At 41.2% G+C, this 15,786-nt stretch overlaps 1 protein-coding gene across 36 annotated transcripts in view; it reads right to left on the reverse strand.

Moving 5' to 3' along the window:
- Positions 1-15,786, reverse strand: part of MADD (MAP kinase activating death domain) — a 65,686-nt gene that overhangs the window by 31,117 nt on the left and 18,783 nt on the right. For 21 of the 36 annotated variants that reach the window (XM_075188141.1, XM_075188140.1, XM_075188138.1 and 18 more), the window contains exons 4-18: positions 10,217-10,520; positions 9,940-10,071; positions 9,602-9,715; positions 9,434-9,514; positions 8,813-8,869; positions 7,404-7,576; positions 6,151-6,386; positions 5,910-6,066; positions 5,440-5,543; positions 5,164-5,357; positions 4,807-5,069; positions 3,963-4,111; positions 2,431-2,532; positions 804-863; positions 171-276 (exon numbers count right to left, since the gene is read on the reverse strand). In XM_075188141.1, coding sequence (XP_075044242.1) covers positions 171-276; positions 804-863; positions 2,431-2,532; positions 3,963-4,111; positions 4,807-5,069; positions 5,164-5,357; positions 5,440-5,543; positions 5,910-6,066; positions 6,151-6,386; positions 7,404-7,576; positions 8,813-8,869; positions 9,434-9,514; positions 9,602-9,715; positions 9,940-10,071; positions 10,217-10,520 — 2,232 coding nt within the window. The remainder of the gene's footprint in view (positions 1-170; positions 277-803; positions 864-2,430; positions 2,533-3,962; positions 4,112-4,806; positions 5,070-5,163; positions 5,358-5,439; positions 5,544-5,909; positions 6,067-6,150; positions 6,387-7,403; positions 7,577-8,812; positions 8,870-9,433; positions 9,515-9,601; positions 9,716-9,939; positions 10,072-10,216; positions 10,521-15,786) is intronic. The other 15 variants (XM_075188146.1, XM_075188145.1, XM_075188151.1 and 12 more) reach the window with 3 other exon arrangements.

Here is a 15,786-nt window from a genome sequence, read left to right on the forward strand (position 1 = left end):
TAAATACATCACACCTACGCGCACAACATTTAAAACTTGATTACTGTTGTTTTTTTTATTTCAGTTGTTTTTTTGTTTTTTTTAAGAAACGCGTCTTCATGTCAGAAAACCTTATAAAGCGCTGTGGAGAACGTGAGGACTTTAGATAACAAAAGATGACATGAACATACCCGGAATTGTTTGTTCTGCCCTGAGGAGACGGAAATTCCCTTTTGACTGTCGGGCTGTGCTTTATAACGGAGGATTTCTGGTCTACAAGCGCACGCCTGTTGCTGGCTGCGTGGGAACGGGTGGAGAGAAATAAAAACAAAAACACATTATGCAGAGTTCAGCAACACAAGTTCAGGATGATGAAAGTTAGATAGAGAGAATGACCGTGAGAGTAGTAGAAAAAAAAACAAAAAAAAAAAAAAAAAAACATGTTGACTAAAAGGTGAGTTTGAGATTCTCCCAGAAAAATACACACAGATTCCCCCTCCTTCAGGAGAGAACATCATAGCTATTTTCGTCTGGTTCAAATTCACCACTCAGTTAAGAAAACAAAAAAGAAAATAAAAAGGCAAAATTGTTGAGAAAAGTATAAAAAGAACATGGGGCTACCCATGACCTGTAGAAAACATGGAGGCAAGAGAACGCAGTCACATGACTAGAGGGGCATGACCAAAGTGACACAAACTATAAAACTATCACAAGGGAGCAGCACAAGGCACTGTGTGACGGATGATAGCCAGTGACAATATGGTAGGATGGCAGAGAGGATGCTGGGAGGGATAACATGCAGAACTCATGCTTCAAGCACCCACCTTCCGCAGGGGCGGGCCCGGAGTCTGCAATAATCTCCATTATAGTATTAAGCCCAAATACTGGGACAAAAAATGCAAGGTTAGTGGCAACCAATCATTCAGTCAAAGAGCTAGCACTCTAAATGGTTAATTTCCTATGGGAATCAGTCTATTGTGATACATAACTGCCAGACCAACAGATACAGCTACAGGCTAAACACTAACACGTTTACATGATATAACAGTATGATGCATCGTTACCAGCCCATGCTAAACTATCATTCTAGGGTACCAACGCCCCCACACCATCATCTCCCCTCCATATCATGTCATATATTACACTTCCCTCCTGGACATGCTGTTCAGCATGTGTGGACACTTACTGTTCCAAATATTAAACCCGATCCCACGTGGTCAAAAGGCAGGGGGGGGTTAAAAGGCTCCCCAAGTACCCAAATAATGGAATGGTTAATGAGATGGCTGATTCCAACATAAACAATGTGTGTTTTCTGGGAAACAGGGAGCATGAGCTAGCAGAATATATGAACCGCCTGTGGGAAGTAGTTATAAGAACCAACATAGCAGTAGTGTTATACAGAGTTACTGCACTACTACACTGGTTCTAGTATACTGTACCACCAAACGCCACGGCGACGTGGCTCCTTTGGCACACTATTTATCAGACCCGTGTCAATGGGGTTCTTAAACACTTCTGCAAAATTAAACTTGAAGAACTGTAATGCTAACAATTAAAAAATTGGAAAACAAGAGGGTTCATGTTAAAGGACAAAAAGCTAAACCTGAAGCTGAACAGTGTGTGCGGCAGAGAGTATTGGGAAGTCATTATAACGATGTATCCTTCCTCCAGAAGGGTACGCTATACCCATGGACCCGTGTCCCCAATGTTACGCAGTGGAAGGCTGGCCACAGTAACGCAGGTCCCTTTTAAAAAATATATTTTTATTTAAACTACATGGGAAACCTTTTGTTAAAAAAATAAGTTCCCCACCAGCTTGCCTAGTTTGATAACAAAATGCAAAAGAATATAAGAAGCACAGTGCCACTCTGCAAGAGCGACGGGTCATTGTGGGTAACACAGCAAACCAAACAAACGGAATTACCCTACATGCACTGGAAAAACTATGCAACAGCCCACACTTTGCAAGCACACAATGTAAAACACCCACAATGCCTTGCACGCCACTGAAAGTGATCGTAGATCACTCTACAGCCAGATTGCCCACAGTTTATACTAACCTTTTCCCAACTCCCCTGCCACTTCCTGCTGACCTTTGATCCCAAGTAGGAGGAGCATGCAGCAATAAATAAAATAAAATAAAAAGAAAAAAGCATGGCAAACAAATTTTATTACATTGGACCTCATAAGGCAGGCATAGCACAAGTCTTCAAAGCTGGGAAAGGAAGATGGATATGGAGTGGTTTATGGTTAATGAACGCACCAAGCACTGTACATAGATAACGATCAGCCCCATTCCGACATCCATATGTACAGATGTAACGCTTACCTTCCCATGGGAAAGAGCTGCCCTGTCCACGTCTATCCTGCTTCTGCTCTTGGGGCACTTACCTTCCACGCTGGGACAAGGAATGCTTCACTATACCTCTTCTACTCTAAGGGAGCACTTACCTTTCAAGCTGGGAAACGGAGTCGCCTTATCTCGTCCGCCCTTGTTTGGAAGCGTCAAGCTTGACAAACTGAAGCTACTACTGTGACTTTTGTACAGATTGCCTGTTAAGGGAGAGAGGTATTAAAGCAAAGCCAGTTATGTGCACGGTGTATGCTCCTGCTCCAACGGTAGCTCTCAGTATGAGGAATGACCTAGCCATGAACGGAGAGCACAGTCCTACCATAGCAGGATTACTGTCCATTCACAACACTTTTGATTTGTGCAATTTAAAAAGCGACTTTCCACATTCAGGCAACTTTAACTTATTGGTCTGTACTTGGTCTCCTCAACTTGAACTCATTTTTTATTTATGGCTTTCATCGGTATTGCTTTTAACTGAAGCTTATTTCTGGGTCACATTCAAGGGCAAAGAATCAATCCATAGTAGATGCTAAAATATTTTCTTTAAAAACAAAACAATAAAAGGATTTTGCTAAAAAAAAAAAAAAAAGTCACATCAGAAATGCATTGTGTTTTGTATATTATGTTCAAACCAATAAAGTTGTGGAACAGTGTAGGTCCTTTTTAAAAGAAGAAATCTACCCAAAACTGAAAGCTTCGTTCTGGGTGGAGACCCATGAGCTAAAATAATTGTACAAAATTGTACATACTGTAGTGGTGACAATCACCAGATCTTCCAGGGTCATCAATGGCTGAAAATGTCCCACAATGCACTTTGCACGAGCAACTGTTCTCCTTCATGAAAATCTCATGATAGAGAGTCGACCCCCTTCCCCCACCGCCCAGTTCTCAAACAGGCGGAAGAGTGCGTTACCTTCACACCTGTCGGGGACCCTCAGAGACCTGGGGAATGGTGCACCCATGGTGCGTACAACTGCACCATCAAATTGGCTGTGTATAGTAAAATGTGAGACCTTAGCTAATATCATATTTCTATCTAAAATACTAAAGCAAAATAAAATCTGACCCTCTTGTGTAAGGTCCTGTGTAGTTCCCATCATTGCTCTATGCTTGGAATGCTTTAGTGTTTCTCTACCCATTTACCATGGAAGGAGTTTAAACAACAGGTGGGTGGGTACATGAATCAGAAAACTGGACCGCTATTAGACCGTGAGCTTCCTTGGACGATCAGTAGACCCAACAATGCTCCAACTTATTAGACTGCTGAAAAACATTGGCTCATCCAAAAATCTGATTGGCCGAGCGTGATCAATCTAATTTAGCCACACGCACGTGGCCACATTCTAAAGCCTCTCTCTGGCCACCCTAAACTGGGGGTGGTGAAAAGAGAACATTTAAAGAGGCAATTGCTTAGAACACAGAAGAGAGACCTATTGTAACCGTCCGTTGTCGTAGGCAACAGAACTACAGGGAACAAAACAGGCTTGTGCACATATTTAATGGTAAAATCTGGCTTTGGTGCAGAACTATTTTTTAAATAAACAAAAGCTAAGAAGAAGATCTAACAGTGTAAAACAAAACAATGATACATGATCTGACCTCTGCAAAACAAACAAACAAAAACACTCACTGGCAAAGGACATGATGCTTCCAAAACCCTCATTATTGCTGCTATTGTTGGACACGGTGGAAGTAGGGGAGCTTCCTCGAGAATCCGTTTCTGCATCAGAATCACTTGCCAACTTCAGGCTATTAGGTCGAAGCAGAGGCTTCTGGGAACTAAGAGAAAAGGATGTCAGGGAACAAGTGTTGATGAAAGACTTGGGGCTACATTCTAAAGTTAATGTCACCTCCAGATACTGGAACAGAGGGTTAGTGGCCAATAAACTGCAATTATCATTATAATTTACAATATTCAAATACAATTTTCTACTTAGCAAATTAATCATTATAATGTGCATACTGGGCCCATTAGGTGGACATATTGCAATACATTCCTCAGCTATGCATGCGTTTCCACATCTCAGTTCTTGTATGTTACAATGGTCTACGTAATGAAGAAACTGAAGCATGTGACACAGAACATGTCCTATAACTTGGGAATATCATGCTCTATGATTGACGTGATTAGCAGCAGATTGAAGTCTATTGTGCCCTAAGCAACAAGCTGTACTTAGCAACATTCTAACTCCAGTTTGGGTGGAGCCCTTCTCTCAGTGCATATGAAAGAAGAAATTAATTTACCAGGCCAGTGAATGGAGGTTTTTTTTTAATAAAATACACCAAAAGATTCACACTATTTATTCATAAATTAAATAGTATGTATAATTTCTACTGCCTTCTCCCTGGTCTTTCTGGAGAAATAAGAAAACTGTAAACAAGACTACAGGTTTTAACCAGCCAATAAGTCTGCATGGACTACAATAATTGGACACCCTTTCCCGTAGTGAAGTGGGGACATTTAAGACTCGCACCGGGTGCCATTAACGGTCTGGTTAAACATCGGGGTATAACTCTCTCCCCGATCTTCGCTCTCCTCATCTGGTGGAAATCCGTACTGTGGCTCGAAATAGGGATTGTCATACTCTCGTCTTCGCGTTTCTCCACCAACAACGGACGCCTCACTCTCCCGTCGTTCAATCCCCAGCCGGGTGAATGTAGGCGGCAGAACAGGTAGGTGGTTCTGCAAAACTCCCAAAACTTTCTCGTCTGGCTCGGTGGAGTCGCCAGATTCTTGCTGAAATAATTGAAGTACACAGTTTAATTTCTATGGCAGAGTAGCTCTATTTACCACCTAATGACACAAATTATCCTTAGTTAGACCCGCTCACCGTGTTGGCTCCGTGGATGACTGTACTAGGACTGCTGCTGGCTGTAGTACTAGACCCTGAACGTGGCTGATTATTATCAGGAGAGTTCTCGCTGTCAGGACCGGTGTCCTCCACCACTCCGGAGTACTCTTGGAAGTCATCAAACTCCACTTCGCTGGCGTCTCCCAGGGCCGCGTGTGTCAGCGGGTCCACGTCTGCGGAGAACACGCAGGGTCACACAATAAAACCTGCCATACACTCCACGTGATGCTCTGGTCACACTTCAGACGTACTCACTTGGTGTGTCACCGTTAATGTCGCACTTTATCATTTCACTGACAAAGTCTCCAAGAGAAGAGTAGGAAGAGCTGGAGTCGTCATACTCCACACTGTCACTGCCACTGCAAAGATGACACAGATAGGAACACGAAACAAGGTGAATATAGGCTGCCGGATTAGATCAACGGCAGTAAAGTCAAAATATGACACATATTGTTCTAAAGGATAAAACTGACAGATAGAAACCGAGACCCTACAAGGTCAGTGCTTAAATCAGGCAGTGGGGAGTGACCCAGAAAATAGAACTAGCGGTGGGAAATCAGGCCCAGTCTAACAGGTAGGCAGAGGTCCAGTGGAGAGAGGAATATTGTCAGACAAGGCAACAAAAAGCTTAAACAGAAGAAGATGAAATAATATGGAAAAGGAGTACAGCAGATACAAAAATAAGAATGATGGGCAATGACAACGAAGAGTGAAGAGAAACCGACCTGTCGTCAGTAGGCTCAGAGTCACTCTCCCGTTCCACAGGGACACTCAGAGCTTCAGCAAGCTGTGAATTTGCATCATACACTCTGTAATGAATAGGCTGCAGCTGGTGAGCATACCACTTAGGCTTATCCCCAATAGAAGCTGGGTCAAACATGTCTGCAGGAAAAAGAAAAAAAAAAAAGACAGTGTCATACAGAAAACATGTAGGCTGGAAGCAGAGAAGTAATAAAAGGGACATACTGTTGTGGATCCTCTGAAAGGCAAAGTTGGTTGGGTTCAGAGACCATTCTCCAAAGTACTCCACTGCCTGTGTTTTGGAAAGCTTCTCAGAAAAGGCAGTAGCCTTGGGGCGTGAAGCCAGAAAGGAAGAGGACTGGAAAGCCACCACGGGTCGAGGGAAGAGACGCAGAGTGCGGGTATGATACTGGAAACCTTGTAACATGTTGGAAGAGTTAAAGAACCGGACCATGGCAACCCTGCAACCAAAAGACCAGGATGGTAGAGAGTGAGGAAGACCACCAGAGGTGCCACAATTACACCTTATGCTTTTATCTCTATCCAAACACTTACTAGAACATCTCAAGTCTCTCCTACCGCCCTGTCTGCTATGCAAATATAGAGCGAGTCACACAGGAAGAGACACTCTTGGGGGATTTAACCTTCTGCAGGATTCTTACTAAATAGACTGTCTTCCGTAATCACTCATATACATCAAAGAAAATACATGCAATCAACCATCCCTGATTGCACAGCACTTTATTCCACAATTTAAATTAACCTGCTTATGTAACATTAACATTGGAACATTTAAATGTTCCAATGTTATTCACTTAATTGTGCTTGTAGATGTGTACACTTAGGATGTGTATGGAAAGCTGTGTAAAATGCATTTCTCTAGTATGGTCAGTGGCATCACATTAGAGCTGGTACTATAGAGTACTCATTCTCAATTAGTGTGTGTGTGTATACACAAACACACACACACACACATATATATATATATATATATATATATATATATATATATATATATACACACACATACATATACACATATATACATATATATACACACACATATACATATATACATTATATGATATAAACATACATACACAGACTGTAGAATACAGTCAGCATAATCTATACATCAGGAAGGTCCAGTACTGGAAATGCACATAAATTACAGTGTAAAACCAAATTATTAAAAGAAATACTTTATTACATCCTAATCAATAGCAGGCCTGCAACAGGTTGCTTTTATTAGATTTTTCCCCAATGACATTTCCTTAATGGATTCTGTCTAATAGGTCATGTCACGCTGCATATGGCTAGTTATATGAAGTACATTAGTGTAGAGGGAATCTGAGGCCTAATACTCAAATATAGAGCCTATAGAGCAGCCCAGTTTTCAGGTGGGAGAACAATCTGGGTATACAATACATAAAGAGCACAGTACACAAGAATGTAAACATTGCAGTCCACTACGTTACCGTGTCGCCACATCCACAGAATCAACGTCGTTTCCATAAATAAGGGGGTTGAATTCCGTTGAGGGCGTGCCCTGTGCGTCGTTGGGGGCCCGGAGCATGGCAGCCTCTGACCCCTCGTGAAATCTGTCCAGGTTGAGGATAGGCTGAGTGTTCAGACTCATACTGGCCAGTGCCTGCACCAGGAAAACAGAGACCTTCATCGTCTTATCTACTATATAATGACCTCCGGTCGGATGAGCAATTTCTGATGTTGCGTTACAAACAGAATAGAACATGAGAAAGGCGGCTGAGGAATAGGGCACAACAGAGATCAAGTGATCTATTTGCCATCGATGCGTAAGCAAGACACACATGGACAGCAAGTAAGTATACAATGGGGAAATGATGCAGAAATCTTTTCTGAGGTCACCTCCATTGCTCATGTATCTCCCTACTGTCCATGTAGACGGAACATGCAGCATGGAATTCAATTTCTATTTTGCCCTATTTCCCAGGTTTTTCTTGTTGCATTCTATTTGGAACGTACCAAAAATAATTGCTCGTCCAGACGAAAAGTCAACCATGCACATGTCCGGTCCTTCACTACAGCTATGTGGTATCTCAAAACAAAAAAGACTTCTAGTGAGCTGAAACAGATCACTTCCTGCAATCCCCGATACTAAGCTGGCCACACACCCCTCCATCCCGCCGCAAAGCCGAGCAACAGACTCACTGCCCAAACCTGGCCGTGGACAAGCTCTGGCCGTTCCGTGCTTCCGCAACATGGCAAGATCTCTGCCAGCATCAATGGGGCCTGTTGGTGTGGCCAGATGACCACATGCACATGTACATAGTAGTCGCCCTATGACCACATTATATATATATATATATATATATATATATATATATATATATATATATATATATATATATATATATATGCCTTTTAAAAATCCTATACATTGTTGGGCAAAATCAGGCTAAGGGCACAGTACCACTGTCTGTGGTCTGCATTAGTGCATCATGAAAATATTTAGAACAGAGATGACAAAGAACATAAAAAGGGAGATTCAATTTTCCGCCGACTGTGCACGTTGCCAAGATATCTCCACTCATATTTCCCATACATGTGCAAGAAAAATAAGCAGAAATTTCAGCCCCAACATCGGTGAAATGTCTCTCAGTGGACTCTTTCATGGACACATCGCGCTGAATTGAATCTCCCCCAACAGGCTGTGACTTTGTACAAGATTATAGTCATTTCTAAACCCTTTACTAGATTTACACACAGATTAAAAAAAAAATAAAAAAATTTTTTGCCCGATTAGCCATATGAAACACCAAGATGCAGCACAACAGTGACCATTATGTATATTTGTGAATAGAAAACTATAAAAAGGAAGTCAGGAAAAATAAAGAACGGAAAGAACCTTGTTGTCTGAGGCGAGAAGACGCTGCTGCGTGATCACGGACATGCTGTGCAGACACTGAGAGGACGTCACATGACATTACCAGCGGCCAATCAGAGACAAGACGGACACATGAGCACAGAGAGACAGATGGAGGGAAAAAAATTACCAATCACCGAGCACAAATGGAAAAAAATGAAAGCAAAAAGAGAGAACAAAGTTGTTGTTTTTTTGTTTTCGTTCAGTGAGAATAGAAAAAGATTGAATGAGGAATATGTAAATTCTAGCAGAAAAAAAAAGGAAAGTAATAACATTAGAGAAAGTGTTTAATCATGACATACAAGATAATAAAACAGGGAGTGAAACGGGATCCATGGGTAATGTGCATGAAGCAGCTTCCCGATACTGGAAATTGGCTGCTGTCACATTAACTGCATGGTTTTTACAGACCGACAACAGGGGGACTGGAAAAGAAGAGAATGATCAGAAATAATGTGAGAGAAGAAGAAAATAACTGTACAGCAAATATTGAAATAATAAAACTACGTATGAAGGAAAGCAATGCATTGGGAACCCATAAATATGGCACACGCTGCCATTTAGGTCATGTCTACTGTGCAGCACGGTTATTGCCTTCTTCACCTGTTTCAGGTGTTTCTTCAGTTCAGATGCCTCTGGTTCCGGGAGTACAGGTAAAAGTTCTGCGTTGCTGGGTACAACAACCTGTTAGAAGAGAATCCTAAATGTGAACTTACAGGCAGGGGTGTGGGAGCACTAGCATTTGTGCAAGTGGAAATGCGCAGCAGTCACCTTATTAGTGTCCAGGTCCACCAGCCACACATCATCTGGCATCCTAAAGTCTGACTTGTAGAGGAAGAAGCTGGCAGGGACTCCTATGATGTAGGGGGTGGGAGCCAGGAGCAGCTAAACAAGAAAACAAATTGGTAGTATTTCCTGCTCTGACATGTGCAGGCCACAGCGGAAATGAGGACCTTAGTTTAGGAAAAACAGCCACATTACATTACTGCCAGTGGCTGATCCTAAGAGGAGTTTATAGTGGTTCAAACTCTGAGAAATACTGTGTGACCAGATGGAAAAGTATTTAAACCAAATCAACATATGGACAGGAGCAAGTCCTTTTCTCTTACCTGTTCAGCAGAGGCCATACATGTGGGCAGCAGAGGGATTACAGGAAACATGTATTCTAGTGGATAGATCATGGACACAAATGCCATAACGGACATAGACAAGGCGTTGTAATCCCGGGATTGCAGCACCACCTGGAAGGAGTTTCCAAATTAGTCATATAGCCATGTTCCAAATAAAAACAGAACTCAGACTGCAGTGTCTGGGCATGTATGAAATGCATTTAAACATCCAGATAATTACAGAGATGTACCCAACGTAATCATAACCCAGCTATACCTTGTGTTCCAGCAAAATGCAGGACAAGACCTGCAAGCAGGCCTCCACTCCCAGAAGCTCCAGTGGCAGGTGTAGGGGGAAATCCACCAATGAGAAACGCGAGGGGTCAGGAAGGGCAAAGGTCAAGGGTGGTTGCAGTTCTAGGGGCAAGACTTCCACATCCACCCTTTTCTGGCCGGACACTGGGGTTGGAGAGCGTAGCAAGCGGTAGATCCAAGCTTCAATTTCACGTAGGTCATGCAGGAGGACATTAGACTTCTCTTCTAGCTGCAAGGAGCCCGTAAAGATCCTCCATATAGTGTCTCTAAAACACAAACATTGATCCAATTAACCTATTTCCGCACAAGAGCACAAACAGTAACCAGTACAAATATCACTATCAAGTTGGTAAACAGAGACAATATAATACAAAGATGGATACTATTTGACTGGGAGGACCATACAGATGGAAGAGGACAATCTAAACTAGGGTTTAGCGTGCACTGGAGAATATAATGACCTCCTTGCAATGTCTTTCTATATGTACAATATGACAATGGATTAATAAAAGAAGCTGCATGGTTACATATGTAGCCATGAAATTAGGTAACTAAAGGGAAAGGGAGCTAGATTATGTCTATTATTGGGAGGAGTACAAAAAGACATTATGGAAAGCACCACTCAAATGTATTATTCATTTGTATCCCAACTGGTAAAATAATTGAACAATAAATGTTTGTTTTATTGCTGCTTAATGCTGAAAGTAATAAACATTATGTATTTTGTAACCTATCAGTCATTGAAGAGATCCTAAGCAACTCCTTGTGGGTAGTACACATGGGTATAAATACTACACGTTCAACATGTGTTTATAAAGCCAGGTAAACACAGTTTAATTTTGATTAGTAGCAGAAGAGGGGAGGCGCCTATATAGTGTAATATATAAACAGATGGCTAAAATAGGTTAAAGCATGTATAATTTAAAGAAATATATTTCGGCATATCTGGATGTCCTCAAATAGGGAATTTCATGAGTTTAATACATCAAGATTTAAGTTATACGCGCTCTAAGCCATTTTCACTGTGTATACATATATATTTTGATATATTATTTCTATATAAGTCCCTCCTCTCTTCTGCTTCTTACCTACAGCTTACATATCTGAGAAGTACGGACACAATCTGTATTTCATAAACTACTATCTGGTGAAAAAAGTGGGTATTATATGATGTGTAGAACTATATACTGGTTTTATTTAATCAGTGCCACACTATTGCATTTGTCTTTAATACTTTAATGTTGATAATACACACACACACACACACACACACACACACACACACACACACACACACTTTCTGACCAGCATTTAATTTGCTTTACATCAGTGGTACAATATAATGGAGTGCTCATGAAGCACACAGTACACTATCACTATGCTGCATGGAGCCTTTGAGAACTAATTTAGAACACTCTATAAAAGTCTGTAATTTTGTCCTCTCTCAACAAACACCAGTATGTACGAGCCATTGAGTTTCATGTCCCTGTGACTCATTCACAAGAGCGCCTGGCAGACAGACCAGCCTGTGTGACTACAGGTATATTAATAAAGCAGTTGATACTCTGTGGCACAGTTCATCCTGAAGAATAAACCACACGGGATGTTTTTTTGTTTTTTGTAATTGAAATGCAACAAGAAATTGCTGGCAAAACACCACATAGGCGGTTTTCACTCTGCTACAAGCTATAAATACATCAATAATGGGAATATAATGGCATGATAGAGGCAACAACACAGTCATCTGACAAGACAATCTCTCAGCTGTTTGTAGGAGGAATAGCAGCAAGCAGCATATTGCAGCAACACCAAAAATGTATTATTTTTTTTAAAAAGAGTGCAATTTACATTGATTACTACTGTGCCAAAACCTTGGAGTTTTAGGCTGCAATTTAAGACACAAAGATAGAATACCTGTGTATCTCAGCCCTTAATGCTGCAGATAAGCTAGTAAATGGATATGAACCAAAAGAACATTTAATAAAAAAATATTTGCAAGCATCTCATCACGTATCCTAGGCCAAGGCTGCTGCAATAATTAGAGTTTAGTGATGTTTCAGTCAGGCATTTAGGGGCCTATTTATTTATTGATTAAGCCTTAAACCATGCGGAAACAGCTTTTTCCACTCGTTTAGGAATTTTAAAGTAACAAATCTATTTAACGAAAGCCGAACGCTGGAGATATCATAGCAATCTCCTGCATTAGGCCAAGTATTATACAGCAGTCCCCATAATTTTCAATGGGGTCCTCGGTCCACACCAATTTAACAAGCTCCAAAAAGCCCATCTACCCAGATCTTGACCTCCTTTAGCCGCGCAGAAGAGAAATTCGGATCCCTCTCCTGCAGGCTTCCTGCTCTTCTCAAACAACTAATTAAAATGGATCTGCGCATGTGCGACCTGAAGTTGCGCGCGCGCAGTAGAGACTCCAGGTAAGAACCCAGAGTTGTTAGTTAAGCAGCCGTCGCTGTAAGAGTCTCCTATCGCACGAACTGTCCCGAGATATTTATTAATAAATTGTTGCGTAATATCATCCCTTATCATTGCGATAAGAGATCATAATTAATGGGGGACATATGCGGCCATTCATAAATAGGACTAAGACTTTGAGAAATAGGCTTATTAGTAACTTATAAAGGCCAGACAAAATAATGCAACAGATATATTACATGTTCCTTCTAATATTTACAAAACACAAATTCAAAGGGAAAAATAGGGATAGTGTGCCTTTATATTCTTGTTTACAGGTTAAAATTAGTTTTAGGCTTCCACGATCAGATGTTACTATAACTTACTTCTACTACGAACACTGTTCAGGGCGTCTTTTAGAAGAGTCCAGTTTTCCTCTTGTTCTAGTCACACGTGTGAACTCAAAAAAACATTAGCAAAAAATGCACGTAATAAACGTTTGACATGCGTTTTCACCCACGTTTGCATATGGCTACTTATTATGGTGATAAAAAATAAACCAAAATAAATAATCAGTCCTGTATCAGGGAAAGACCAAGCAGGGAACTGGGCGACAATGTAACCATGTAATATTTATTTTTTTGCAGCTGGTTAAATTGTTTCATAACAGCTTTACAATATCATAGGACACACCTCTATTATATTGTTGGAGGGCACCCAAACCTCAGTAAGAGTGACAGGGGAGTTCTGGGAGGAGAGAAAGGAATTATGGGAAATGTAATTATGGGAGTGTAATCATTGGTAGCTCACCTGCAGGGAAATCCTGGCAGAAGAGCTAGTTCCACTTTGTTACCAACAATGTAGGGCGAGTTTCCGCATTTGCTTGCGATGTGGCAGACCAGAGCAATGACAGAGATCACGTAATGGGGTCTGGACTCAGGTCTGACGGAACACCAGCCACCAATATTAATGACTGCTTTGGGGTGGAGTGTGATTTTGTACTAGCCACCCAAAAAGGGGAGCCGTGTGCTGTACTAGTCCCCCGAAAGGGGAGCCGTGTGCTGTGCTAGCCACCCGAAAGGGGAGCCGTGTGCTGTGCTAGTCCCCCGAAAGGGGAGCCGTGTGCTGTACTAGTCCCCCGAAAGAGGAGCCGTGTGTTGTACTAGCCACCAGAAAGAGGAGCCGTGTGTTGTACTAGTCACCAGAAAGAGGAGCCGTGTGTTGTACAAGTTACCAGGAATGGGAGGTCTGCTTTGTACTCTAGTCACCAGAACTGGGACCTATATTATAATAATGACAACGGTATCTGCTTTACATATCAGATTGGACTGTGATACTATACTAGCCTTCAGATTGGGGTGTATGTTTACCTGCACTATTTTGAAAAGCTTCAAGGAGTCCCTCGTAAAAACGTAGTATTAGAAAGTGAGGTAACTTTGTACGAATGTGATTTAATACACACCGTGGAGGCAACTCTTCTGTTCCAATGCTTAGGAATTTATTTCATCGGGTACATCATCACTGAGGCACGAGCTGCAAGGTGCCCCATGATTCAGATTTTTGTTAGTTTATTGGTTAATATAACAATCCACTGTGTGTAAACAGGTACCCATTAAATACCAAAATTCAAAAGTTATAATCCTGGCCTTCAAACCACAATAAAATACTCCTCAGACGTGCAAAACGCATCTACACCGCCACATACACAAAATGACAGTTTAAAAAAACACTTTGGACATTTACTTCTTTAGATGATTCCACTTAATCTTACACACGGAAAAACACATTCATTTCTATAGTGTTCCAAATCTTCCACAGTATACACACATTTTGAAACCAAGCCACAATACGAACAGATTCTTCCATGTTAAATCAGAGATTAACCATATTCAAATTAAAACTTGAATATTCATCAGTATAATTGCCCATGTTTTAGGATTAATCACTTTCCTCCCGGTGGCCTTGCTCACACGTCTTTATCAGACAGGAGACGTTAGATGATGTTTATTAGTGTCTCAACGCTTCCCATTAAAAAGGACTTTACCACCCTCAACCAGATCTTCGTTTTATAAAAGAAGCTTTTATTTTGAAAAGATTTAATCCAATTTTAAAGGTTGTCAACACAGTTTTCTTTTCGGTGGCTGATTTGACAATCTGCTCTTTTGTTTACTAAAACTTTATGTACTTATGAGGGCCTACGAGCGCATAAATACATTAAAATATACATGGATTAAGAACATGTTTTACAAAGAGTAGTTGGTTGTCCTATTTCATGACAGTTCATTTTCACTTGCTCTTCCTATAGAGCCCAAATAAAACATAGGTTTTAATAATTCTGCAGAGAAAATCTTAATTTTCTATATGTAAAACATTAAATATACCTGTCACCCAATACAGTGGAGGCAGACGTTTAGTGGGCTGGGCTAATATTCCTGAGAATGCAGATTATGAATGAATTAGTGCAGGTTTAGCTGACATAATGGCAGATGACATCACTATTGTCACATCAGCTGCATTGCTCCTATTCAGAGGGGCGTTGGAGGTACTCTTACACCCATCATGGTTATACAGCCTTCCAATTTTCCATCAAGTACAGAGCAGTAATGCAGGTTACATAAAGTACACAGGTTTTCCCTTCTCTTATGGACGTGTTTCAGACAATGGATCATTAATAGAAACTCGTAGCATTCTAGTGCATGAGCACTAACGCTGTCCACAAAAATAAATGGTCTGATATAGAAGATTTGGGTCCCAAAATGGCCATGCCACCTGGTGATTATCAGTTCCAAATCAAACGATTCATCATCAATAACAGAGGTTAGAAAATTACCATTATTGACCTGGGCGTGCGTTCATCTTCCATCTACATAAACGAGTAAGTAGTAAATCTGAAGAAAACCTCAGAACGTGGCTATCTAGGTGGGGTTACACAATAGACACCAACCGGCTCACTTGGGGCGTGCACAGAGCTGCAGAATCAGCCTGCGAGCGGCCAGCTTTTGACTGTCCCGATCAACAAAATGCATCTGTCAGGGCTTCACTGGTTGTATTAAACTTGCATTTATTTCCACTGTTGGACTGCTCTGTGTCCCAGAATAAGCAATTGTCCTGGTCAGTGTACAA

This window comes from Mixophyes fleayi, chromosome 10, assembly GCF_038048845.1.
Source record: "Mixophyes fleayi isolate aMixFle1 chromosome 10, aMixFle1.hap1, whole genome shotgun sequence".
In the NCBI taxonomy this organism is placed as follows: Eukaryota; Metazoa; Chordata; class Amphibia; order Anura; family Limnodynastidae; genus Mixophyes; species Mixophyes fleayi.